Source organism: Poecilia latipinna, unplaced genomic scaffold (genome assembly GCF_001443285.1).
Source record: "Poecilia latipinna isolate Pla-1442-1.1 unplaced genomic scaffold, P_latipinna-1.0 Scaffold2886, whole genome shotgun sequence".
Lineage (NCBI taxonomy): Eukaryota > Metazoa > Chordata > Actinopteri > Cyprinodontiformes > Poeciliidae > Poecilia > Poecilia latipinna.
In genome coordinates this window covers 42,598-68,646 of record NW_015115502.1, presented here as the reverse complement: position 1 = coordinate 68,646, position 26,049 = coordinate 42,598, and the positions used below count along the sequence as shown (strand labels likewise).

Below are 26,049 nucleotides of genomic sequence, written 5' to 3'. Positions count from 1 at the left end.
ATATATATTATGTTGGATAAGTCATTCTTTTTCTTACACACACAAAAAAAGAATTGATTCTGAATTGATTCTTAATGAGGTGTTAACTAGCCAGAGATTGATTGAATCAAATGTTGGAAAACAAAGATGGCGGCTGAAAATGTATACAAACAGACAGATGGTGTCAAATCCAGGATTGGCAGCTCACCTTAAAGAAAATAGCAGCTGCTGTACTATTTAGAAATCCTCCTGAGCCCCATATGAACTTTTTAATACCACTAACACAAATATTAGTGTTTGTAGTAATGCTGGCAGCATGAAGAGAACAAGGTATGCTGCAAACAGAGCTGAACTAATGCCGTCCTGACATCAACAGAGCTTTAGTTTTACTTCTACCATAAGCATGCTAACACAGTTTAGCATCGTTTTAAGGAATATGTGGACATATTTTATGCAAGTTAGTGAGCTGAGATTAAAGGAAAACATTATTAAAAATGGAATAACTTTACATTACAGGAGTAAAGTGACTCCTCACTTTACAAAACAAATTTTGGTGCCAAGATTTCTTCAAAAATTCAGTTTTTTATTCGGCCAGCGAAATCAGTACGTTCACGAATGTGTCCTCACCAATGCTGCTGGAAAAAAGGAGGAACTGCTACTGCTCTTCGAGTTTTATAGCGCTATGATGCCACGTGGATTCCAGATGTGAAACTCCTTCCTCCTGGGAGATGTGCATGAGATTTTTAATTTTTGCCATTGTTTTTGATTCCCTAAACGTAGCTAAGTCCTTTTTGTCCTTTGCTTTGCTGGGTCCAAAAGCACCCTGAATCTGAATTTACATGGCCAAAGATTTATGAGCTAACAGTTTCTGACAGACCAACTACACTGAAAGTCTGCTGTTGAAAACCTTGACCCAATTATACCTAAAAGTCTTTAATGAGTCTGCCAGGAACAGTGTCTGGAGTCGGGTTCGTGTTGATCCACAGCAGCAAAGAAGGCGATATAAAAGGATCACAATTACCTGATGCAACGTGGTGTTAAAGTTGAGGAATCCCATCCTAAATACATCTCATGAAAGTTATTCAGGAAATGTGTAGAATGTGAATGCTGTTATAGGAGCACAAATCTAAAGAACTGTGTACACCAAGGACACTAACTTCAAAGCTGACAAGCAAGTAGCCAGAAGGAGTTGCGCTGCATATATTTCAGTAATGTGACTCAAAGGACATAACAGCATCTCGGGTGTGATTCAGCCCATGAGAAGGACCTTTAGCAAGCTGTTGAAGATTAAAAGAGTCAGTGAGGATGAAGGAAAAAACATTTCGAAGCACGTTGATCAAAGGAATGGTAGTAATGTCTGAGCATATTTTTATCGTGACATTTTAAAAGCTCATCAGTAGACGAGCGCACAACAACAGTTAGCATTCTGTTTGATCTTTCAGGTTTAACCGGTTGCAGTTAGAAGTTTGAGAAAGTTGCTTCACGTCTCTTTAGTTCAATTCCAAAACACTTTCCTAATCCCAAAAGAGAAGTTCAATACCATCCTAATTCGTGTCGTACAAGAATCTTTGTTGATGGTGATTCTGTGGGCAGGAAAGATCTCCAGTAGTCTTGCAATGAATCTGTCTCAACTATCATGGCATGTTTAGAAAAGACGATATTCCACAGTAACATGTTCTGAATGATACCATCAGTTTCTGATGAAAGAGATGGTTTGAACTCCTTCTCTCTCTGCACTTTGGTCATGCTCCATATCCACGAAGCCTCTGATTTAACTCCACTCTGATTTGGAGTTGTAGTTCAGGTATCATCTGAGTTTAAGAGGTTAATCAGATTGTCAAAGTTGTAGTTGGGTTGGTTACTGATCATACCAACTGTCCCAAAGCAAAAAAAAATAAGAGTAAAGATCGTTCCAGCTGAGCAGCATCCAAAACCAGAGGGATTATTGTACATACATGCAATGCCTCATTCAACCTTTCAAAGTCTGCAGTGTGAAAGATGTTGTTGACTTTGCTTCTAAATTATTCCTGAGATTCTTCAGATCAGGGAACGATATGTTGTTTTTTGAGATATTTTAGCCCTTTCTTATGGTTGTTAGAGTTCTACCAGGTATCAGACCTGTTTACTACTAGTATAGTAAAAACTGGAGCAATAAATAATGTCAATCACAGCTATTTCATGATTTAACAAGGGGAAATCATGCATAGAACCTGTCTGGCTTTGAAATATTTCAGGTTTTCTTAATAAATAAATTAATCTGTGGAAACGTTGCATTTTTTTACTCATTTTGTTTGTTTTGTCTGATACTAAAATTAATCTGATGATCTAAAACATGTAATCTAAAAAACAAAATAAGAAGTAAAGGAAATCTGTAAGGAGGCAAATGCTTTTTTACAACTCTGCAAAAATCCTCTCTATGTTCGTGCATTAATAGATTTTTACTCCTTTATAAAATAGAAGTAGAAAAAAAATCAGAAGAACGAAACATCTTTTCACTTCCTGTCCAATTTTTTTAAACCCTGTAACACTTTTCTGAGGATTTGCTAAGATTTTTTTTTTTTTTTATCTGTTTCCTATTACTGACTTCTCGAGTGTGATTGATCATTTCCGATGCAGAAAGCGATACATCAGGGCTGATAGATAGAAATCATGTTTGCAGTTTTGTCATTTTCACACTGCCTAGATGGAAAGTTTGCCAAAATGCCAGGCTGCTCGGAAGAAATGTATAACATCACGCACCATCTATCAGCTGACATCCTGACAGGCAGCTATTACACCAAGTCAAAGGCTTTTTTTTTTTTTTTTTTTTTTTTTTTTCCAGCTGAATTAACTCCAGCAAAAACATTCACACAGGATGTGTGAATTCACAAGGAATTATTTTGATTGTTACTTTTTAGAGTTTTGAAAAAACTAATACACCTTATTAAATATGTTGTTTTAAATGAAATGTTTAGATTTCTATAAAGAAAGCTGTTTAATTACAGGTAAAAGCTACCGTATTTTATTCATTAAACTAAAGATTTCAATAAAAAGGTTCTGCAGGTGTCAAACTCCAGTCCTCCAGGCAAAGTTTAGATGTTTCTCTGCTGTTCTCTATCAGACAGTCTGGGCTTTATAGGGTTTCTTTTTTTTCTTTGTTTGTTTGTTTGTTTTGTCTTTAAAGATATGCACTTTCATGTGAACAGTTGTAAGATCTCCAAAACCTCTTTTAGCTTCTTGCAGTCTGCATTCAAGTTAACCTTCTTTGGATAGACGTCAAAAGTCTATTTGTTTCTTATTTTAACCATTTTAAGTTAGAATGTGGAGAATATATATATATATATATATATATATATATATATATATATATATATATATATATATATATATATATATATATATTTTTTTTTTTTTTAGTTTAACTACATTAACAGAATTTTTTATCATTGCTAAATTGATAAAGACAAAATTCAACCTGTCCTGATTCATTCCACAGGACTATATGATCGGATATAAAATATTGCTTAGGGAGTGGGGTATCTCAAAGAGCAGATTTACCAACATTGTCTGTGCAATTAGGCATTTAGGTTTCCTTCTTAAAGTGCCACTAAACAGATGGACCTCAGCACCTGCAGCCATCTATCACCCTTAATGCAAAAAGTGTTGGCTTTACCGACACGATCTGCAAAGACTCGCAGGGAACGACTGTGTGGGCTGGTTTCCATGGTGAGCCAAGTTAATCAGCCATTCCTCATCTGGTTGAGTGGCATGAACATAACTCAGAAGCCCCCTCGAAACGCAGCGGTGAAGCGCTAACTGAAATAACAGCCTCTCTCTTTACCTTGACCTCCCGCGTGCCAACCCCAAGAATTAAACTCCTCCCATGACATCCAGAAATTAGATGATTACCACCTCGCCTTAATTTGCCATTTCCACATGAGGCAGACGAGAGAGAGAGCAGCTCGGAGCGGCATAGTGGGAGAAGATTGTTAGCATTCTGAAAAGAAAAGAGACAGCAGGCCACCTTCATTTGCCTCTCGATGAAACTCTTTCTCAGAATATATGGCCAGGTAATTGAGGGATGAATTACTTTTTGCACCAGCACCACTCAGTGACTAGGATTCTGAGGTAGTAATATACATATTATCTCCCCCCTTTTGTTGCAACTTATCCTGAAAACGGCATGCAGACGAAAAATGAACACCTCCTCTTTTACACTCGACTTGCAGACATATAAACTTTGAAGCAGCAGTTTTTTTATTATTATTATTATTTTTGCATTTTTCTGTTTCTCTGCCTGTGCATGTAATAGACTTCAGAAGGTGTTCATCTGGATTTTTTCATTATGCGAAGTCACGTCTCTCAGTTTGACTTGTGATTGCTGTGATTCCCCAAAGAGGAGAAATAAATGAGTTCCCCATCAAGCAATCGCCTGTGGTTAAACCTTTTCCCCCCAAAATATGATTCTATCTGCAATAATTGAGAAAAGGGATCTACGTTGGATTACACTGCTAGAGAAAAAAAAATACATTTATTGGTTGATAATTAAAGTTTGTATGAGAAATAGCTGTCTGGATGTGAAAAAGGACAGGCAAAGGGGAGCAAAAAGAGTGAAAGGATTTAGAGGCTTGTACGTTTACAGAGACTTATCCTGGACGTGAATGTCACAGCAATCCTGGGCTTTAAGTGCACTTCCTTAAACTCAACATTTTATGTTTCTTTAACGTATTCGAGTTTCAAGTTGGGTTAATTTCATAGTGTGTTCAGTAGAAACATGGAATCCCTTTTGTCAAAGAATGCTCAGGCTGTTTCTTTGCCATCACAAAACTCATTAATAGCTAAATATCCAACTTTTGTTAACCACACAAAACCAAAATGGGGTTTTTTGGAGCTGTCTAGTCAAAGCATGGACTTAAATTTAATTGAGATGCTGTGCTGTGACCTTAAACAGAAAGTTAATGTTGAAAAACCCTCCAGTGAGGCTAAAATAAAAAACTTTTGAAATGACCCTACAGTGATAAGAGTCTCGTTATCACAAACACTTGATGGCAGTTTTTAACACCAATAGTGGCACAGTTATTAGACTTAGAGAGTGATTACTTTAACCATGTAGGGTTGGTTCAAACACCTTTTTGTGTTATTTGAAAATTGCGTAGATCATTTTTTTTATGTTGGTTAGGTCTGTGGGCTATACAAAACATGTTTATATGTTCATCCAAAAAAACCCCATAAAGAACTGAAATCTTAATTCTCACAATCACAAAATTCCTATTGACACAGAGCTTAGATATGTTTTTAAAGTAAGAACGTCACTTTTGTAGACTAAATTTTCCAGTGTTTGCATTTTAAATATAAGATATTAAATGTACTTTTCTAGTTACAGCAATAAAAAAAAAGAATTTGGAAAGGAAGGGAGAAAGAAAGGACAAATGACACCAGGAATGAAGTGCACAATAAAGGAAAAGGAGAGGAATGGCAGGGATTATTCTGGAAGAACGTCCACAAAACAAGAAAGGATGGAATGAAAGACACACGAGAGCAAAGAGGGAAGAACACAGAAGGAAAGAAAGAATGATAGAAAACCAGGAAGGACTGAAGGAATGAAAGGAAGAAAGGACAAAACTAAGCAAAGGAGAAAGAATACTGGGCCCTGAAAAGAGGGAGGTAGTTTGCAAAGAAATAATTTTTCCATACTATTTTCCGGACTGTGTACCAACTCAGTTTTTATCTCGTTATTGCAACGGGCTTTAAGCAGCCAGGTTTGTCCAGCTGTCCAAGCAAAGCAGCCAAAACATTAATGCTATAATCAGTTATAATCCAGCATTCACAACTGCAGACAGTTTTGTGTTGGCTCAATGGTTCCCACCGGTTGAAATAAGTCCTTGACAGCAAAATAAGAGTATATTTTACCTACCTCTGAGTCAATTTTTGTTAGATAATTTCCAAGTAGTTTCTGTGAATAAATTAAGATATATCTTTTTTTTTAAATATATATTCTAATGCCAGACAAAATGTTTTTTTAGCCAAAATATGTGAAGATCTGAGTTTTAAAAAGGCATTTTCTTTACTTTTACCATATAAAAACAGGGGGGGAAACATTTGGTTTAACACAGCATCAGTTAGAAGTCATAAATTTAATCTTCCTTTAGTTAATATCCAACTTTAGTTTCAGAAGACAGTGAAGTGACTGAAAAGACAGCCAACTAATGACTATCATCTGCATATATAATCATACTCTGGCATAACTTTGACACAGATGGAAAATACAAAGGGACCTAAAATAGATCCTTGGGGAACACCTTTAGAAATTGCAAAGCAGGGCCGAGAACAAAAGCTCCTTCTCCTCAATTTCTAAACCGACTCTGCCATTTCACTGAACCCCATAGAGGAGACTACCTGATAAAAACGTAGAAAAATATTTTATAAAAAGACGCCAACAAGACAAGAAAAAGGGGAAAATCTTTATTTAAATCTTTAATAAAGTTACACAATCTCAGTTCACACTCAAAGAGGAAAGTTTGCTGAAGAACAGTAGGTAACTACAAAGACCAAAGGCAAGGGAAGCTCAGTTTCACAGTAGAGATTACAGATGACATCCATCTGTTAAAAAAAAATAAATAAATAAAATAAAAATCAGGCCTGCTTTTGCTGATAAGTCTAGATTTATGTTTTAACAAGTTTAAACAGCACTTTAAATTCTGGTTTATTTTACTTTATTTGCTGCTGGTGAGCAGATTTTATCCATCAGCAGGGTCGGCTGTTTCCAGTCCATAAAGATGTTCAACTGTCCTCGGTTTCTACAGAGATAATTTAAAGTTTTATTATCCCAATTTCTAAAAGACAATTAGGTAGTTTTTTCCAAAAAGTTCAAAACAGGACAGACTGGAAAATGTTCAGCTCTGGTATTTCGAGGAAACAAAGTTATTTAATGGGAACCAGAATGTTTTCAAAGCAATAAAGTTGAACTCAAGGTCCAACCACAACATTTGTGCATTTTTCATAAAAACAAAAACATAAAATAAGTAAAAAAAAAAAAAGAAAAAAAAAAGAAGATGAAGCCATAACCTGCAAAGGATTTCATCTAATTCACAAATTTTAGTCATAGAGAAACGAAAGCAAGACAAAAATAACCTTGAGACCAGTTGAAAATGGGATGTAACAAAAAAAAAGGGTCCTCATATTTCTTGTGTTCAGTGTGCATGTCAGAGCACTGAATGTAAACTTTCACCTGCCAGGCAAATTGTATAAAGGAACCAGTGATGGAGGACAGAATGAAACATGCCAACAGACAGCTCCTGTCTGTTTGAGGAATAAGAGTTGTTAGGAGAGCCACAGGAGCCATTGATGCATGTTATGGCTTTTGCTTGACAGGTAGAACCCATCTATACAAGATGTTTTCAGGAGGTTGGTCATTTTTGGGTGGAAATGGATTTTTAAAAAGGGGGAGAGAGAAAAAAAAAGAAAAGGAAGAAATCGCACCTATTTTTGGCATCACGAAGAGTGATACAAATTACCATTCGAGCGCTTGTCGTCATTTTGCAACCCAAATGGACAGGTGGCTGACAGAAAAATAGGCTAAATGCAAGACTGTCTCTGCACTTTGCGCCCGTTCAAGAACGGCGGGAAGAAATGTTTTCAGGCAATGTCATACAGTACAAAAATAATAAGCACATTTCAGTTATGGCAGGTCCTCCTTCCTGGGCACTTCTTTTTCTCTCCAAGCATATTAACATCACCTTCAGTTTACAGTGCCTTCCAAAAGTTTTAATACACCTTGACCTATTTCCCCCCCCCCCATTTTGACACCTGCCAACAAAATTCAGAGCATTTTTGAGGATTTTTTGTGAAAGAACATCATTTATATAATATTGACAATTTTCTAATTTAAAAAACAAAATAGTTTGCATAAGTATAAAATATAGTATAGTAAAAATAATGCAAGCCCAATCGCCTTCAGAAGTCACTGATAAGTGAAAAGAGTAACGCATGGCTACCAGCCTAATCTGACAGCCCAGGTACAGGAAAACCTATTAGAAAGACAAACAATAAGTCTGTGGTTACCTCTGGGGGAGCTGCAGGGATCCACAGCTCAGGTGGGAGAATCTGTTATCAGACATTTGTGCCTTTGTGGCAAGATAGTTCATAGCAGCCCAAAACGATCCCTAAGAGGAAGCTACAACAGAACGATTCAGAACAAATCCATGTCTCATCGAATGGATGTTCACAGACACTCCCATCCAGTCTGAGCCTGAGCTGCTTTGCAAAGAAGAGCAAAAATGTGCTCTTCAGATGTACAAAGCTGGAATAATTATTATTAATAGTAATTGTGCTCACCTACCACAAAAATCCTCATGCAACACAATGACGTTTGTGGAGTTATTTGAAAAAAATTCAAGAGGTGTTAATACTTTTCGCAAAGCGCTGCAGATTGACGGACAGAAAAACAACCTGATCGTTTCCTAGCAGAGTTCGAAGGCAAGACGTATCCGTTTCAAATGTCATAAGGTTCTTACTTTAAAACAGGAAAAAATAAAACGCTTTGGGACATGACAAAAAAAAATATGTTTTTATTAGTGGTATTTTGAATGATGCAACTATATCTGACCAAGTGAAACCTATCACATGATTGGATCTCAATAAATAAGGTGATGTGTCCACAGCCATCCCTTCTTGTAAATTTTGTTGACGCTCTGTAACCGAACAAGCTGTTATTTATTTTTTTTTATTTTTTACTCAGAGGCTCCACCAGGCAGCCAGTCCAGCAAACGACACACAGAACTCAAAGGTAGAGGACGAGTCGGTGCTGGAGGGGCTTTGAGTGGTAGTGAGATGAAAAACAAAGGAGCAAAGTAGCATCACACACACGTCTTTGAGTTTCATGTCACTGACTGAGCCAATCATCCTCCGTCCGCCGTGTGCTCCTGCATTAATCCGTTTTCTTCTCCTCGGGATCCTTTTCTCCGGCGTCCTCCTCCTCTTCGGGGCCTTCCAGCTCAGCGGCCTGACGCTGCTGCTCCTCTTCCTCATCGTCCTCTTCTTCCTCCTCGTCGGTGAGCCCCTCCCTTTTTTCGTCCAGGCCGTCGTCTGATTCGGCCGTGCAGATGCCGTAGCACATCAGGCTGATTACGCCGAGCGGGAGGCCGAACAGGAAGCAGCCCAGCAGAGGAGAGCTGCGAAACACGGACTGGTGTCGGAGGAAGGGAGGCAACGGAGAACAGAAAAAAAGGGGGGAAAAGAGGGAGAGAAAGACACGGTAAAGGACAGGAGAAAGAAGTTAGATTAATAACTTTACACTCCGGCATCCTATTTAAATGAGCACACACTTACCAGCGGTAAAAGCCATTAATCATCTACATAAATTAACATTCGCGAAGATTCCTTTCGTGAAACCCTTCCTTCTTGTCTTAATTAAGTCTGGATTACCCAGGCAAGGCAAAAGGCTCTCCTGTGGGGTCCAAGATCTCAGAGTGGATTCACTTTACAGCGAATATGCTTTTTAATGGTCCCTTTGATGGTAATTTACACTCAGACTACCTTAACAAGACGCTCCAGTGTGTTAGCTGTACACAGTGGTTGCATAAAAGGTGCTTCTCTTTTCCTCGTTAAATTCAACATATGATGATAATAAATACAAGCTCTGTGAAATAGAAGACAGAACTGTCTGGAATCAGAAAACTTCAAAGAAAAAAAAAAAACAAGCTCAACACTGTTTTGTGGCCGATATGCAATACATCATCCTGTTAACTTTCTAAACTAAAACAGAATAATTTATAATTTAATCCATTCCTGTCTCAAATTTACTTTCAAACCAAGTGAGACATCAAAATGTCCTGCTTTTCTAATTATCCTCTTCATAGTTTCTTAATTAGAAAAGACCAGATCTTGCTTTTGCAGTAAGTTAACTTTGTGTTTGTAAAATTTACAACCGCATGGTTAAAACTCATTTAACATTAGCAAATTCAACATGGACGACCCCTAAACCAAGAGAAAAAATGTGAGAATTTTTAGAATCATAACTTGAATTGAAACAATGTTTCAAATGAATGATCTGGTAAGACTGAAGAGACCTATGCAAAAATAATTATTGCATAGGTATATGCTAATATCGTCATATTAGCATATGACGATATGCTAATTATAACTTAAACCACTTCTGAGTTAAAAGAAAGTTATTTCATTCTACTTTAAATACTTGATTAAATTGTAGTAAGGGACAAAAACAACCTTGATGTCTTATTCAGGCCCCATTGGTAATCTATCATTCAATTAACAGTGTATGTAACCATTACACTTATAGCCAACAGTAGATATTTACATTATAAGAAGATGCACAACCATGTTTTCCCTCACCACCTTCTCAACATGCTAACTCTGTACAAACCAATTTTGCTGGTAAAAAAATCAGAAATATACCAGAAGCTTGTTTATGTCTATCAAACGCACATGGTTCACGTTAAACTAGCAGATAACGTGAACCAAATATCACTGGTATTATGGATATATTTGAGCTTGCAAGTACAATTTCAACTGCCTACAAACCAGCAAAAGTCCACACCGAAGTGAACTTGTGCAGGAATAGTTTGATTATCCATGGTATCCGCTACATCCCACTGGTAACAACAATACTGATTGCTCTCTTGGATTTTGGGTAAAATATAATGAAGCTGCCAACCACAGTTACGCACGTGAACTGTCCACGATCGCTTTTTAAGAGAAGGCTGGATGCAAACACAGAGGAAATAGGGGTCAGTGGATCCCTCATCTTAGTTTTGCCTCCTTATCAAGCTCTGCTGTTATTTTTCGACTCCCTCTCGCACAAAAAAAACAGCACATACTATTAATGTATCATTTCGGTGTGTTTGAACTGTGATGAGTCACTGTTTATCAAACATCAAACCTCTCAATAGATGCCATTTACAGATCAAAGTATATCAGCTGAAAATGCTTTTAAGCTTTAGATGAAAACACAGTTATCTAGTTATTCATTTGAACTGCATCACCAGGTTTTTAATTAGCAGATCAGAAATAATTGGAAGGAACAAAAACAGACTTTTTTTTTTTTAAGCTTAATTTGTGTTTGGTTTTTCTTTGTACATTTTTATTATTCACTTGGATGTTCTTACGTGAAGCTAATGCAGAACTGCAGAGGTCCTTCAGTGACAGACTTCTGCATCCTAAGTGTGCAAAGGAGCATCATTATAGACCCTTCCTCCCAGCAGCTGTTTATCAAACACTGCTTCCAAAATCAGTGTTCACTTGGCTGCTTTTATTAGCAGCTTTTTGGGTTTCTCATAAAGAGTCTATGGTTTTATAGACAGATAACCATTATATAATTTTTTTAATTACCCCACTTTGTTGTCCATTTATTTTAAATATAATTTTGGGCGTAACTGTATGGGTTCCAGGATTTATGTCCAATGAGAGAATACCAACATACTTCCCTAAATAAGTAAAACTGTATTCTAATTTTCTCCTTATTAGAACACTCTGCACATTATAATTTACAACACTAAATTGGTTCATACAAAACCCATACAGAACTCTACAAAATCTTCTCCATACCCTAATTGAGGCATTTTTTATTATTGCAAGTTCACTTTCTTCATTCTGCTACTTTTTTTTTTCCAATTTCCATACTGCTGCAGTAAAATGTACAATCCATCATCTCCACTTTAAACCTCAATGCAGAGGTCAGCTGAGAAGATTTTTAGTCCTTTGTGAAAAATGTATAATTTGACGACAATATCACAGATAAAAAAAAATAAAAAAATACCCAGGAGGGAGCATTTGGTCGTAGATTGTGACTGCTACTGAGAATTGGAGAGGAAAATAATTCAGGTTACCTCCGGTTATTGCTGATGGAAAAGCGATGGTAATCGGCAGAGCAATGAGACAGTAGATGAGGTAAGGATTGGTTGCACTATGCCAACTCGTCTGGATATGACTCACTGGGCTTAATGTTGCTTCCTCATGATCCCATCAGAGATTCATTTAGATAAGCTCCTTGGCGTCAGTGTGATGTCCATTAACCGTTTCTGTTCTATTCTGGTCATGCTGATGCTCACAGCTCACTTATTTTGGGAAACAATAGTAGGTTGAGTTTCATTTCTTTCCATTTTTTTACTCATGCCTTTTACATATGTGACGTAAAAACAAAACTCTTGCTTATTATTGCTGTGTAAATTAATCAAACTTGATCTTTCAACAAACATATTCCCACAAATCCTACTTTGCATTTTGACATCAACATGAACTCCAGATAATGTTCACCATCATTCGTTGCAATTAAATATACTTTAATTACACATTGGCTTGATTCTTTGAGCTCCCAATGTCTAGCATGCTTTAATCACAAATACTGATGGATAATAGCGGCACATCCTTACAATGTCCTTGGAAATAATTTCTAAACAAGGCGGAATAAATACACTTCAACCCATCGCTTCAACTTCTATAAGATGTGTTAACCTTAAAAAAATTACTTAAAACTGTCATTTTAAACTTTTTTCTCTACCGTTTAGTCCCAGTTTGCTAATATTTTTTAGGCACAACCGTCCGTACAGTATGAGTCATTTATGTATGTATTAGTGGAGAGACTTGCTAAAAAAGATTTATAGAGTTGATTGCAGGATCTATAATTAATGAATTGAAATTAATTTTAGTCAAAAGTTACACACTGACAACATAAGCAACATTTTCAGTAAAAAAAACAACCTTTTTGCTGATAAATTATTGAGGGTAGACATCCTCCTGCTGGAAAATGAAATCAGCATCTCTAAGAGGCTTGTCAACAGAGGGAAGCATGACGTGCTCCGACATGTCCTGGTAGACAGCAGTGCAGACTTTGACACGGCTCCCTAAATCATCAATGATTGTGAAAACACCATACCAGATAACATCTCAACTTGCATGCCTCTAAACTCTCTCTTCAAAATATGAGACTTGTATTTCCAAATTAGGATGAAGTTTACTTGAGAATCAGTCCAGTCCTTTTTACTTCTAAATAGATGTAAGACACTTTAAATATTGCGTCAGGGTTTAGGAGTGGATCACCACAAGGAATGAGGCCATAGAATTATTTTATCATCAAAACTCCCCGCAGCCCCATGAGAAAGTCCTCCCACGCATTCAGGCAAATATTTTCAATTCCTGAGGGATATGGGCTCTAAATATAAACATACAAATGCTACACTATTAACTCAGAAAAAATAAGAATTATTCAGATTTTTATGACCAAGAGGAACTAAAGCAAATATTTCCTTTTCTAAATTTAACTAAAACAAGTGTTCTTTATGTTACTGGCTGCTTTTCTACATCCCTCCGTAAAGGACATGTTGGAGAGCAGTAATTCGTTTAACCCAAACGCAAGTACTGGTGTGTGGACTGTAATGCATTACAACACAGCTGTGTATACATTCCTCTCACACCCGTGAGCAGTATAAACACTTGCTCTCCCAAAAAAGCTACTTAGGGCAAATGTGGGAGGAGAAGCAAGTCCAACCTCCTGTCCCTCTTCTCCTCCCAGTCTCACTGCTCTGCTGCTTGCTTCTCTGCATCCATGCGATGTTTTCTACCTGCTCTCTATGCTTCCTGCATAGCATTTACACTGCTTACATAAACACAGACAACGGCAAGTACAAAAGGTAGCAAAAGTTTATATTTAGGTGGAAACCTGCTTTGCGTTAAGGTCTCTGCACCAAACGAGAGACATTGTAAAATGGGTTGAAATACAAAGAATGTCAGATGGTTGGTTTATCTCAATACATGTGAGCTGCAGCTCAACATATTGCTGTGACGGGTGATTGTCACTCTAATATCTTAAACCAATAAAAAAAAAAAGAGTCTGAAATGGTTGAAAAAGAGATATAAACATCTAAATTCTGTGATTGTTTAGTTCCAAGTGATGGTTTGGAAAAGCCGTGGCTCACAGACACACAAAACTGAAGTAATGGAGGGAAGAAATAATAACTGGAAATAACTTTTTTTTTTGTCTTTTACCCAAAGGGTTTCACATCAAAACCACAACTTCTGAAATTATATATTTTTTCCTCATAAAAGCAAATGAAACCACAACTGCTCTGTGCTTTGGAAAGTAATCTCTGACTGCCATCATGCAGCAGCCTGAGCCGAAATCTCAACATCTTACCATGATGGTGGACCTGGCATCAAAGGCCACGCGTTTGATCCGCTGGATGAAGCCGTCACCACCGTATGCCTGCAGAAAAACAATTCAATGAAGACAGAAGAGCCACTACAGTCTTAGAGGAAAACAACAACAATCCAGTTCTTATTAGGATTTATGTAAAGGACTTTGCATATTGCTTTATTTACCTGCAATTTTAAAATATGCATTAAATGCATGCGTCTCCTTCAAAGGATCATTAACTTCTTGAAACACTCAACACTTCAGATGCAAAAAATCTGTTTCCGTCAAATTCTTTCATATTTGCTTGTTGACTTTACTGTGCTAAACACCCGGTTGGGAGTGTAAGCATTTAGTCGATAGATAGAAGGGTATCTGCAGATTACAGCAAAAAGTCAAATTTAAGACTTTTTAAGACCTTTTTAAATGCCACCTTGGGTTATATTTAAGAGCAAAAAAACTATAAATATAGGGGATGGTTAGGGAAACGTGTTGCAAAACAATCAAGGATAGAAAAAACTGGGGTCTGTTTGTGGTTCTTGACAACATCTTTGCGATTTACATACTGCAAAAATATGATAAGTCATGCGATTAACACGTTTTCAATAGAAATTTGTATTTCAGGAAAAAAAATGACTAAACGTCCCCAACTTTAGTTTGTGTCCCACGTTTCAGCTCTGACCTCATTTGCCTATAAAAGCATCTGGGCTTAGAAATGAATGATGTGTGCTGATGCTAATTCATCAGGATGTCCAGTTAATTAGCTCTGCCCCAAACAGGACCTCAGTAAATTAGCTGGAAGAGGGCATGAGGCTAATTTTTCGGTAGCAGCTGTTGCACACTGAGCTTCTGTTGCAGGGAGATGGATGCAGGAGTTTTCACAATGCTTTTTATAGAACGCCGTTTGAGCATTTCTTTCCCTTACTGAAGCATAAGGGAAAGAAATGCTTTTCAAGTATAGAAGAGTCGAATGCTAAAGCTGGTCGTGCACCACAATAAAAGGGAGTTCAAAATCTTCTAAAAATAAAAAAGGGAGTAGTGGAAAGTTGGAACAGACCACCATCCTTATCTTTTTATGTCTGAAGCAAAACTTACCATCTGTAATCTGTTCAGAGATTTTATTCATTAATAGAGGAGGGGGGTTCTCCCCTTCTTCACGAATTCCCTGGAAACCCACAGCAGAATACTTTCCAACCACTATTATTCTGCGTGCGTACACATGAAGCCCGGACCAGCCGTGAGAGAGGTAAACATTATGGTCATGATGTGAAAAGCTGAAAGCTGCTCAGGCTTTGCCCGGAACCGGACGACAGAAAACTGCAGGTTTCTGCTGCTCCCCTTTTTTGTGGGAGGTGGTTTGTTTTAAGAAGCCAAAAATAGCACAGAAAAAAAAAAAAGAAGACAGAACCTCTGGATGTTTGGCTTATGGTTTGATACATCTGGTGCCTTCACTGTAGAGCAGGAAGGAACCATGAAATCTCTTCTCAAGGTTGTCATTACAGAGCAATGCAGGAATCTGGCCGTTTGATTTCAAAGACTTGTTGATAATCTGTCCAAGCGGGACAGAGCCCTAAACAGAACCTAAACATGCAAAAGGAGATTGCAATTTCTTTTACTGTGCAAATTGTCTTAGGACTTACAATGCAAGACAACATGTGTGATTAATGAGGAGCACTGAGGTGATTACAATGGTACAACACAAGGAGAAGCGGGTGACTGGGCTATTCTGAGCTGAAAGCTTAAACAGAAAGCAGCGGAGGGAGACGAGAGGAGTGGAGGGTGTTAACCTGTGCAGAACCGTTCAGGACGCTGCTGATGAATTGGACCAGCTGGTCCGTGCTCTCAATCAGCTCGCTGGGCATGAAGTACTGCTCGTTGGATGTGTTGAGGATGATAACGGAAGGCACTGTCACCTCCCTGAGAAAAAGGAAAAAAAAGACAACAGAACAAGACATTTCAGCTTCTTAACCTCTGCATCACAAGTTGCCATTATCAAAGTGGGAACAAAATGCAGTTATCTTACAGAACAAATTGGAACACAGATAATACAGTAGTGTGATAAACAAAGTGTTTCATACTGAGAGGAACCTAACTTTTCCCACGGGGTTTCTTTCAAAGAGAAGACTTCTAATAAGATGAGGAATCCTGTTGTTTCTTCTGTTTCTCCAGCAAAATGTGGGGAAACTCAGGGACTTTGTTTGTGTTTATTACAGCAAAAGACATAAAAAACATTAAATTATTTTAAAATTTCAAAACTCAATGATACTGCATGTTCCTTTAAGAGCAGTGCAAGAAAACTTTTTTATGTAAAACTTTAAACAAAGGTTTTAGTTACCAACATGTTTTATGTTAAAATCCCAATATTCATTTAATAAAAGTTCTCAGCTCATTATTTGGTGATTTTTTTTTTATAGATTTCTATAGATTTACTGTAGATTTGTCAGTTTAAATAAAGAACTTAGTTTTTTCTATTAATTTGCATAGTAAGAATTACAAATGTTTAACATTAAACACAAGTCGAATTAACAAGAATATTTTACCGACATAATTGGTGTTCGCTATATAGCTGTAGAAACATTTACTGTTTCTTTAACTGATTCTAGCTTCATCTCCAGCCCTGGTCAACCACTGGAACCCGATTGGTGAAAAACTCCTTTTAGTAAATCACAGGCCGTCTTAAGGGAAGCCCCTCTGCCTCTATGCTGTGGCCCAGAGGTCCACTCATCTTTAGTTTAGCAGAGGACTCAAACAGTAACCTTCACTTTACACTCCTGAGCTGCTTAATCTCCACAAATCGGCAGAGGAATTATAAATCCTTGTGAGATAAGGAATAAGGTCATAAAACAACTAATCCTTTTTCCACACATCTTGTGCAGCACCAAAGCCTGGCTTAGATAAGGTATGCCGTTGCTTACATGCGCACACACACACACATGCACACAGTCACACAAACAGTCCATCACTGTGCCGCCACCTCACATCCCTGCGGTGATACTCAACCCAGCAACAAATTGCACACATGCACACACATATCCATCAATGTCCCAATCCACCACCCAGCTGAGATCCAGAGTGCAAACACACACATACCCGTGTGGTGGAGTCATCAACACTTCACTACTCTGTCCAGCTGAGAGCTGCAAACACGCACACGCACACACACCCACACACACACACAGACATAATGAATGCATATTTTCACCACCATACTCCAACAGATGGCCCTCATTTAAACTAAATATGGATTAGCCTTTATGCCTCTAAGTGGGACTACAGGGGGTTCACTGCGATGATGAAGGAACATGCCTTGCACCAGCAGAGTCACTTCTTTTCCAATGCAAACAAAAACGGCTGCTTCATACTATGGTGGCCCTGAAGAGATTAAACCATTATAAATAATTTCAAAACAAAATACACAAATTCAATCACCTTGGTGCAAAAGTGAACACACCTTTGAATTAATCCTTTTTTTTTTTTTTTTTTTGAAGTGCCGTTCAGTTTTAATATGAAGTCGTCTTTGGTTGGAGTCAGCAGCATTCGTGAGAAAAAGGTTTTTGTTTTGCAACCTCTTGTGTCAAAGCTTAGATGTTTGGAGAAAACACGAGCTTGTTGTCAATTAAAACACAAAAACTTAGAAATTTCTGCATCTCTTCAGCCATCTCATCTTAGCAGCTTCATCAACCAATTTCTATTTCGCTTCTTTTTAATTTGGTAGATAAGTTCGGTTTCTTTGCATTTCACAGCTGTCCTGTATTTTTCCCATTACTGATGTCTATCCTCCTTGTGTCATGGTATAGAATATTACCCTATAGCTGTGGACCTTCACCTCCACCAACACCAGGTGTCCATTGTATATACTGTGAAAACACACACGCTTTGAGAGTCAACCCTGCCACTCTTCCCGTTTGATGACCACCACTACCACTTCTCGGGATAGCTTTAAAAATAATAAGATTGTGAGTGAAACCACCCCAACCCTAACACCAGCAATAATCACTCACATTCAAGTGGAACTACAGATTTTTAACAGGCTGATTTAAAGTTACTCTCTAATGATTCACATCCTCTGATAAAAGTCTTCCTCTCACACAATGAGACCTCACATCTTTAGTCTTTCACTGCCTGGTAAAGATGTTAGCAATAATCCTATATTAAAACAAACCCAAGGATACCCTTGAGACTCAGAGCAGTTATCTTAGATATGTGTGTGTTCATGTGCCCCTGATGAAAGCTGGGGTCGCCTTTAGTGAGAGACAGACCGCTGCCAGACAGTCATCACGGCGATGACAGAAAGGCAGATAAAAAGCCATCAGATTTATTTCCATGAGCCTCCTAAGGGGAAAGGATTGGTGGACAACGCAGGATTTTATTCCTCAAAAGAGAGCAATTAATCCTGCACTGCCGCAGCCACATTCAGAGCCAATGAAACCCTGCATTGTGCCTGCTGCATGTTCCCATGCAGACCTAGAAACACAAATTAACCCCTTTTAATCCTAAATATACTCACTTCCTGTTTAAATTTAGGACTCTGTCAGTTGCATTTGGTCACATTTAGAATCTGCAGCCTGCTGCTGAATCGCTGACTTAATTAGACAGGACTTAGAAGAGTATGGCTGCTATAATCTATCTCCGACAAACAATAACATGCTCAAATTAAAATAACATCCTGCAGCGGAGCCATTACGCATGCAGGCTCTCACACTAAATTAACCAGACACACATAACGAGGCACTAGAAGTTACTTGACACAAAACAGACAAGCGGCCGCTGCAGCCCTGCTGGTCTGTAACACTTGTGGGGTTGAGTCTAATTAAAAAGTGTGGCATGTCAGATGGAGGGTCTCTCAGAGCATGACACCCTAACAGTCGGCCCCAGACCGGGTACAAAGCTGCTCCAGCCGGATCGTCCTTCATTATTACTGCTACACTATGAGGCAAAAACATTAAGATCTCTATAGATTCAATCCATCAATACGGAGCCCGACAAAACCCGCCTTCAACATTTCTAATTTTGTCACATTACAACACAATCAATGTAGTTAATTTGGATTTAGCAGGGGGGGATTTTTATTTATTTTTTTTCTTTTTATCTTAAAAGTGTTGTCTATTTCTATTCAGGCCATTTTACTGTGACACCTCTGGAAAAAAAGGACCAGCCCTATGAGGAGCACTGCAGTTATATCTGCATGTGTTTGAGAACCAAACCATCCTAACCAAGTGGCACATCTACACATTGATATTTTCATCCATTTTTGTTTGTGAAAAGGCTTTGAAACTGGCTTCTGGCATCACTTTTTTTATAGGGTTTCAACTCTACTGGTGTGTATTGGAAAGTTTTGACCAATGGCACTACTACCCTTAATTTACGCAGGAGCTTCAGCCGTTGTTTACAGTGAATGTGTACTGGAATTTCCCAGAAACAATTTAGGACCTCTTGGATATCAACATCTGCTCCATTTCAGATGTGCCGAATAACAATTAATCAAGGATTGTTGTTCTTATCTGTCCAAACATCATTCTTTTCAAGTCATGGCAAAGGCAAAGGGAGGCACCAGGTCACCCTGACCTGAAAGAGAAGCAAAAACTCCTTTGCAAAAAACAACTCCATAAATATTTCCTCTCTAGTAAGGCCAACAAAAAGTTAAATCTTGGTCTCATCTGAGAAAACCTTCTTCCAGACATTTGTAGTGTTCTCTATATGGCCTGTTACAATCTGGAAACAGGACTACTACTTCCCATAAAGGACAGATTGGTGAAACGAACAACTAATACTTGTCCCCTCAACAGATTCTTTAACCAGAGCGATGGGTCTCTATGGGACCTAAAGGGTTACCATAAACTACTTGGCTGCTTTTCTCACCAATCCTCTCCTTACCTGACCCATCAGTTTAGCCTTTGCTGTTGTTACACACTTTCGGTTTTCACGATGGACTGAACAAAGCTCTGAGAGGTGTTCAAAGCTTTTATATTTGTCTGCTTTAATCTTTTTCACAACTTTTCCCTGACCAGCCTGCAGAATCTTTTTGCATTCATGTACTTGCTGACCTGCCGATATTCTCTAACACACATCTTAGGCCTTCACAGAACAGCCGAATTTGTACACAGGAGAACTACTACAAGGCCGTTGAAGACATTTAATTGCACTGAATTTTATTTAGAGATACCTTAGTGAAGTGGTAAAATGATCATTTGTAAAAATTTCTTAAGTAGGTCTCCATTCCACACGGCCCTTTCACATGCAAATCTACAGCAGCTTGTGAATGTTTTGTGTTTGTTGGGCCTTGGTGACTGAAGGTCCAAGAAGCAGCACAAGTTAAAATGGCAGCATTTCGGTGTAATTGACCTCTCCTGAAGACAGAATCCTTAATGGCAAAGGCCGGCATCACAAGCCACTGCAGACCTAGATAAGTGGCTGACAGAAGGTAAGGTGAGGCTGAAAGAGAAGAGTGTGACACGAGGGGAGAGACACTCACCCCATAATGAGGCCGTTAATGTAGTCGTTCCCATCCATGTGGCCAAACTGGAAGTCTCTGGAAATACAAGAAAAATAAGAGCGAGTAAAATGAACTCTATCTCCCGTCTCTGTGGGCCGTATATTGTTAGCACAAACCGGGACAGTATCTTCAATGCACAATATCACACAAATAGAAAACTTGGTTAAAAGTAACATGAGGTGCCCGCTGCTGAAAACTTAAGAACGCTTTTGTCACTGTGGGAGGGAATGGAAAATAAAACATCCCCAAAGCTCCATCCTGCACCGTCCCTATCCTCATCTCCTTCGCCACAGAAAAGTCTTGGGTTATTTATCTAAATGATAAGGAAGGAGGAGGAATTCAATTTGTACCTCATTGTACTGCACTATGTCTGAGAAGAACACATTGCAAGCAGATGAGGGAAGGGGTGGGGAGGGCCAGAGAAACTGGCGACTTTCGCCGAATGACTGATTGCGACGGCCCGCACATATACATTATATTCATTTTGAATCATTGCTACATATAGGAGGATCGTCCCCAGGGTGCTAAGCAGTACCGCATGTGCTTATGTGAATGGCATGATTATTAAGACTGAACAATATAATAAATTTTGTGGAGGCAATGAAAGAAAGAAAGAAAAAAGAAAAGAAAACCTTCAGTCAATGTTCGAGGTAATCGTACTGACAATAGCAAACTGGACTGGGAATAAAACTCATCATAAAGTAAAAGCCAGCGCTGGAAACGGCAGCGGAGTGAGATACGGATCTGAATTAGGTAGAAAATGATTTACACCTCTAAGAGCGACAAGAGAAGTGAGGAAATGCAACACTGAAAATGTGACTAGGAAAGGATATAACCGTTTTTTTTTATTATTTTGTATTCAAATTTTGCCTCTTAATTTATTTTTAAGCAGATCTGGTCCCTATGCATGCTAATCTTTCCACAGACTTGCATCGAACCATTAAGCAGGCTGCTAAGAGTGCAATATAAGTTTAATTAAACACTCCCACACTTGTAGTTTTATATGGGTAAGTTTACCGAGTATATTTTTAATTAAGTGAACACCAGTCAAGCAGATTTAAATAAAAGACTATTGATTTTAAACAAACAACAATGTTACACATTACAGCATCTCAAAAATAGAAAGAAATGTTTGATGTTCTCTGCTCCATTTTCATCCAAAGTCCTGAGTCAATTATATAAACTTAAGTTGATTTCAAACTTGAAAATTCAAAGGTCTTCAAATCAACTAATGTGCAGAAAAGCGGCTTGTATGAATCAGCCATGTTGGAAAACGGAGGCCGTCGTGTTACACATCATGCCTCCGATTCCTCTGTTTTGGTGTTCTATGAATCCATTCATCCATTTATCAATCCCTCCATTCATTTATTAACTCATTTATTTCTCTATCCATCCATCCATCCAAACCGTGCATTGTTGTCGCAACCATCCTTCCAATAAACAATAACTAATAATCCATCCATGCAGCCATCCATGGTGCAGCAAGTTTAGATTTCAACTTCCTGCAAAAATATCTGCCCTGAATTCATAATGAGCTCTGGTATTATTAGATTAAAATTGGCAAAAATAATTTATTTTAAAAGAAAAAATATTAGCAAGCTACACCACTGAAGTTTCTTTTAAATCCCTTCAAGCCCAATAGTCCTTCTATTTTCTGGTTTTGTGGAAAAACCTATTCCCGGTACGCTAAAAGCACACTGCTTTCTGTTCCTTTACTTTGCCGTTTTGGGCTGGGTTTGAAAAGTTGTTTTTATTTTTACCACTAAAAACAGCTAAATGAGCAGAGTAGAGTGAACTGAAAAACCAGCATTGCATATTTATGGGATCTAAAACCAAAACAATGCCATAGAACTCCTAAAAAAATATATTCTTGGATAATGTGAACATTATAACGTGTAAAACTAAACATTGGGTCTAGAAGTATGCTTACTCGGACTCTCGTGGGCTTTAAATGAGGAATTATGAGAGTCTAAACTCCTTTAAGGATAGAAATTAAGGCTCAGAGGTCTCAGTTTGTGAGACTTTGTGATAAAGCTTTTTTTTTTTATTTTCAGCTCCAACTGGCAGATCAAAACCAAGACAAAGCAACATGTGCTCAGTTCCAGCACATTCATGCCCACCGACTGACGAGAATCCCGTTTGCCCACGAACGCCACCAAATGGTGGGTGAGCTGAATACCACAGCGCTGCATCAAACGGCATCGGCTCATTCAAATGTCAGCCCTCTCCTGTGATCTCTTCTCTGCATGTGCTACCTCCACCTACCACCGGGGGCGACACTGCAGCCAGCGACTTGTAATTACAAGCTCCGTTTAGGTGTGTCAGAACCCTGCAGGCGGCTCTGATCTCAGTGGGGGGGAACTCAAATTCAGACATCTTTGGGGGAAGGAAAAAAAAGAAGAAGAAACAGCGGAAGGCAGTGTGGCAGATAGTGGTATAATTGATGATAGGGATCTGAGTAATTCAATCAGCCCTAATGGGAATGCCTGGAGAGGGAGAAGCGCTTTGATCACAGCGGTTTGAGGAGGACATCTTTATTCAAACGCAGCAGCCACTTCAGCACAGTACATTCCTGCTTTAACCAGAATCCTTCAGCTGGAGGATGACCCACCAGCTGTGCTTTAAGTTAACCCACTGCGCACAATCAGCACACTTTTATTTGACAGCCCTTTGTTAAAATCCGCTTCCTTTTCTTTCCCATCCTCGTGGAGCAAAAATAGCTTCTCCTGAAATTATACACTGCTTTGTTTTTATTTGCCTTGTTACAGAGCAGCGTTCCAGCATGAGAACAGGTCGAGCAGCGCAGCACGCAACATAAACACCCCGGTACAGAGTTGTTATCGCGCAGGAAAACAGAAAATTATGCATTAATAAAGGCTGAGCTGCGGCGGTGATTGACAGCTGAAAAGAACACCTAAATTTGGAAGCTGACATTTCACATAATTACCTTTCTACTGAACCGCTACAAAAAAAAAGAAAAAGAAAAGGAAAACAGACGTGCCCTGACAACGGCATAAACTTGCTTGTGAATAGACTGGCAGCATTTCCCCAGCGAGTACGCCGTCCTGAAATAAACGTATAAATTGGATTTTCATCTCTGACCTCATCGTGTCTCCGTGCCTCACCTGTTAAACTGTTCTCTGTATTCCTTCGCCACCTGCTGCATCAAGGTCTTTAATCTAAAAGCAAATGAGAAGAGAGTGAAAAGCCACATAAGTCAGAGCCCATCCCTTTTTTTCCTTATTTTTTATTTATTTTTAGCCGCTGGCTGCAATTTGTGGGCAGCTCCAAACAATAACAGTCAGTCTTATCTCTATTCGAAAGCCACACACCAAAATGCAGCTGCGGTGGCGAGCCATTTGTTTATTACGGGCACAGCTTTTTAATTTCTGTCTTCTCTTTACCTGCCGCTCTGCTCTGTGGGGTCTTTCTCGTCGATGATTGCAATTGCCACCAGCTTACCTGTGGCAGGAAGACATTGATTACACTTTTTTTTTTTGTTTTCAGATGCAGAATAAAGAAAAGATGGAAACAATTTGACACTGGCAGGAGGCTTCTTATGCAACTTTTGTATCAAAATTACTTCTTTTTCCTAAAGGAAATCTCAGAGGTGCTCTGATATTTAGAGACAATATTCATTAAGTATGTCTGAAATAATAATTCATAGGAAATTTACAGCAGATATTAGACTTAATGGGCGGAAGTGTGACTGGATGTACAGATGCACTGGTGTATGAACAGTCAGATCTGTGGATGCATGTTAAATATTTGTACGCTGGAATCATGTGAAACCAAGGCACATAAACTTGATCACTAATGGATGGGCGAACAGAAAGATGAACAAACGAATGAAAGGAGGAACAAACAGATGGACGGAGGGAAAGTTAGACATATAAATGGACGGACGGACAGATTTTTTATCTTCCATATTAATTCAGATCTTCCAGACTTTTCCGAGCTGTAGGAGCTGCATGAGAGATGCTTCAGCAGCGCTCGATAGGGAAAAGAAAGGAAGAGGCATGGAGGGTGATTTACCCATTAATCACTCAAACATTAAACTAACTTCAGCTTTCTGCTTCGTTGTGCAGGAAACAAGTGCTCAGTTGGTAGCAGAGCTATTTAGGTGCCATTCAAAACCAAAACCCATGAAATGACAAATAGGTCTACTTAAAAAAAAAAAAAGACAACAAACTCTTACACAACTTAAAAAGGTCTCCTATTTAAGCTGCTACCGTTTGAGGCAGGAAGCCCCTTGACATTTAGATGAAAGAGGCAGTCTGCCCCCTGCTGGTCACTGATGCAGAAAGGTTATGTAGAGAAAGTGGACAGCCTGGAGTCAGGAGAAGAGATAAATACTTGCAATGCAGAGAAGAAATCTTAATATTCGGCTTAGTTTGTGTGCATTTCTTCCCACTGCAGAGTGCCTGTCTTCATGGGAGTTTCTCAAGCGGGAATGTGCATAATTAATGCCAGCAAGGATTTGGAGAACTTAAGAAGGTACACTGAACTAGAATAATATGCATAGAAAATAATTCATCAGCGGCTTGTCTGAAAGAGTACTGGGATTTTGAAACATCAGTGCAGTTTTTTTTTAATCTGGGATACACTTCCTGTTAAGCCAAAAAGGAACAATGACTTAATTCTCTTCTATTTTAATATTAACCAGTGATTTGAATATGACTATTTTATCATGCTTCATAAAGTAAACCCAAACCCCCCAATATTTATCTTCTAAGCTCCTCATATGTTCACGTACCTTCTTTCTGGCTTGTATCGGTCTGTGTGGTAACAATGCCGTTAGAAAAGCTTGCAGCTCATTAAGCAATCACAGGTTTCCACTGCAAATTACAGGTCCAAATGTTGCAATAATTGTAAGATGTCTCACTTTCTTCTGCAGAGACAACAATTATTGTTATGGCGCAATAGTACGACCAGCTAAGAAGCATGATTACTGCGGTCATCACTGCAGGATTATGTAGCTATAATGGAAAATTACTCACATGGAAACATTAATTTCACCAAAGAACTTTGTGCTTAGAAGTTGTTCACTTCATTCCAGTTGACATTAATCCACTTCTGAATTTGTGGTAGTTTATTTTCCAAGAGCTGAATGGCTATTTGAAATGTTGGTATTTACTGTTACTATTAGAAATTTACTATTTGTTTTCGAGTCAGCCAGCAAGAATCTAACACTTCTTATGCGTCAGTGTTTTTGTTTTAATGTAAGTAAATAAGGCTGAGGATTTTTTTAAAGGGGGGCCTATTATACTTTTACACATATTTTTGTATAGACAATTTTTGTATACACAATTTTGTATAGGTCTATACAAAACATGTTTTACACCAAATCATTCTCAGATAAAATCTCCAGCTCAGCTCTGCCTATTTTAAGCTCACCTAGGACCAATCGGCCTGTATGCATGATTGGACTGAACTGAATTTCTTTTGTGTTAAG

General features: G+C 38.5%; 1 protein-coding gene across 1 annotated transcript in view; it reads right to left on the bottom strand.

Moving 5' to 3' along the window:
• Positions 1–6,405: 6,405 nt before the first annotated feature.
• The window catches only part of tmx3b (thioredoxin related transmembrane protein 3b), a 44,280-nt gene continuing 24,636 nt past the window's right edge, over positions 6,406–26,049 (bottom strand). The window contains exons 11-16 of the mRNA XM_015021879.1: positions 23,999–24,056; positions 23,720–23,773; positions 20,574–20,630; positions 15,889–16,018; positions 14,105–14,173; positions 6,406–9,142 (exon numbers count right to left, since the gene is read on the bottom strand). Of these exons, the coding sequence (XP_014877365.1) occupies positions 8,885–9,142; positions 14,105–14,173; positions 15,889–16,018; positions 20,574–20,630; positions 23,720–23,773; positions 23,999–24,056 (626 nt within the window). The 3' untranslated portion in view covers positions 6,406–8,884. The remainder of the gene's footprint in view (positions 9,143–14,104; positions 14,174–15,888; positions 16,019–20,573; positions 20,631–23,719; positions 23,774–23,998; positions 24,057–26,049) is intronic.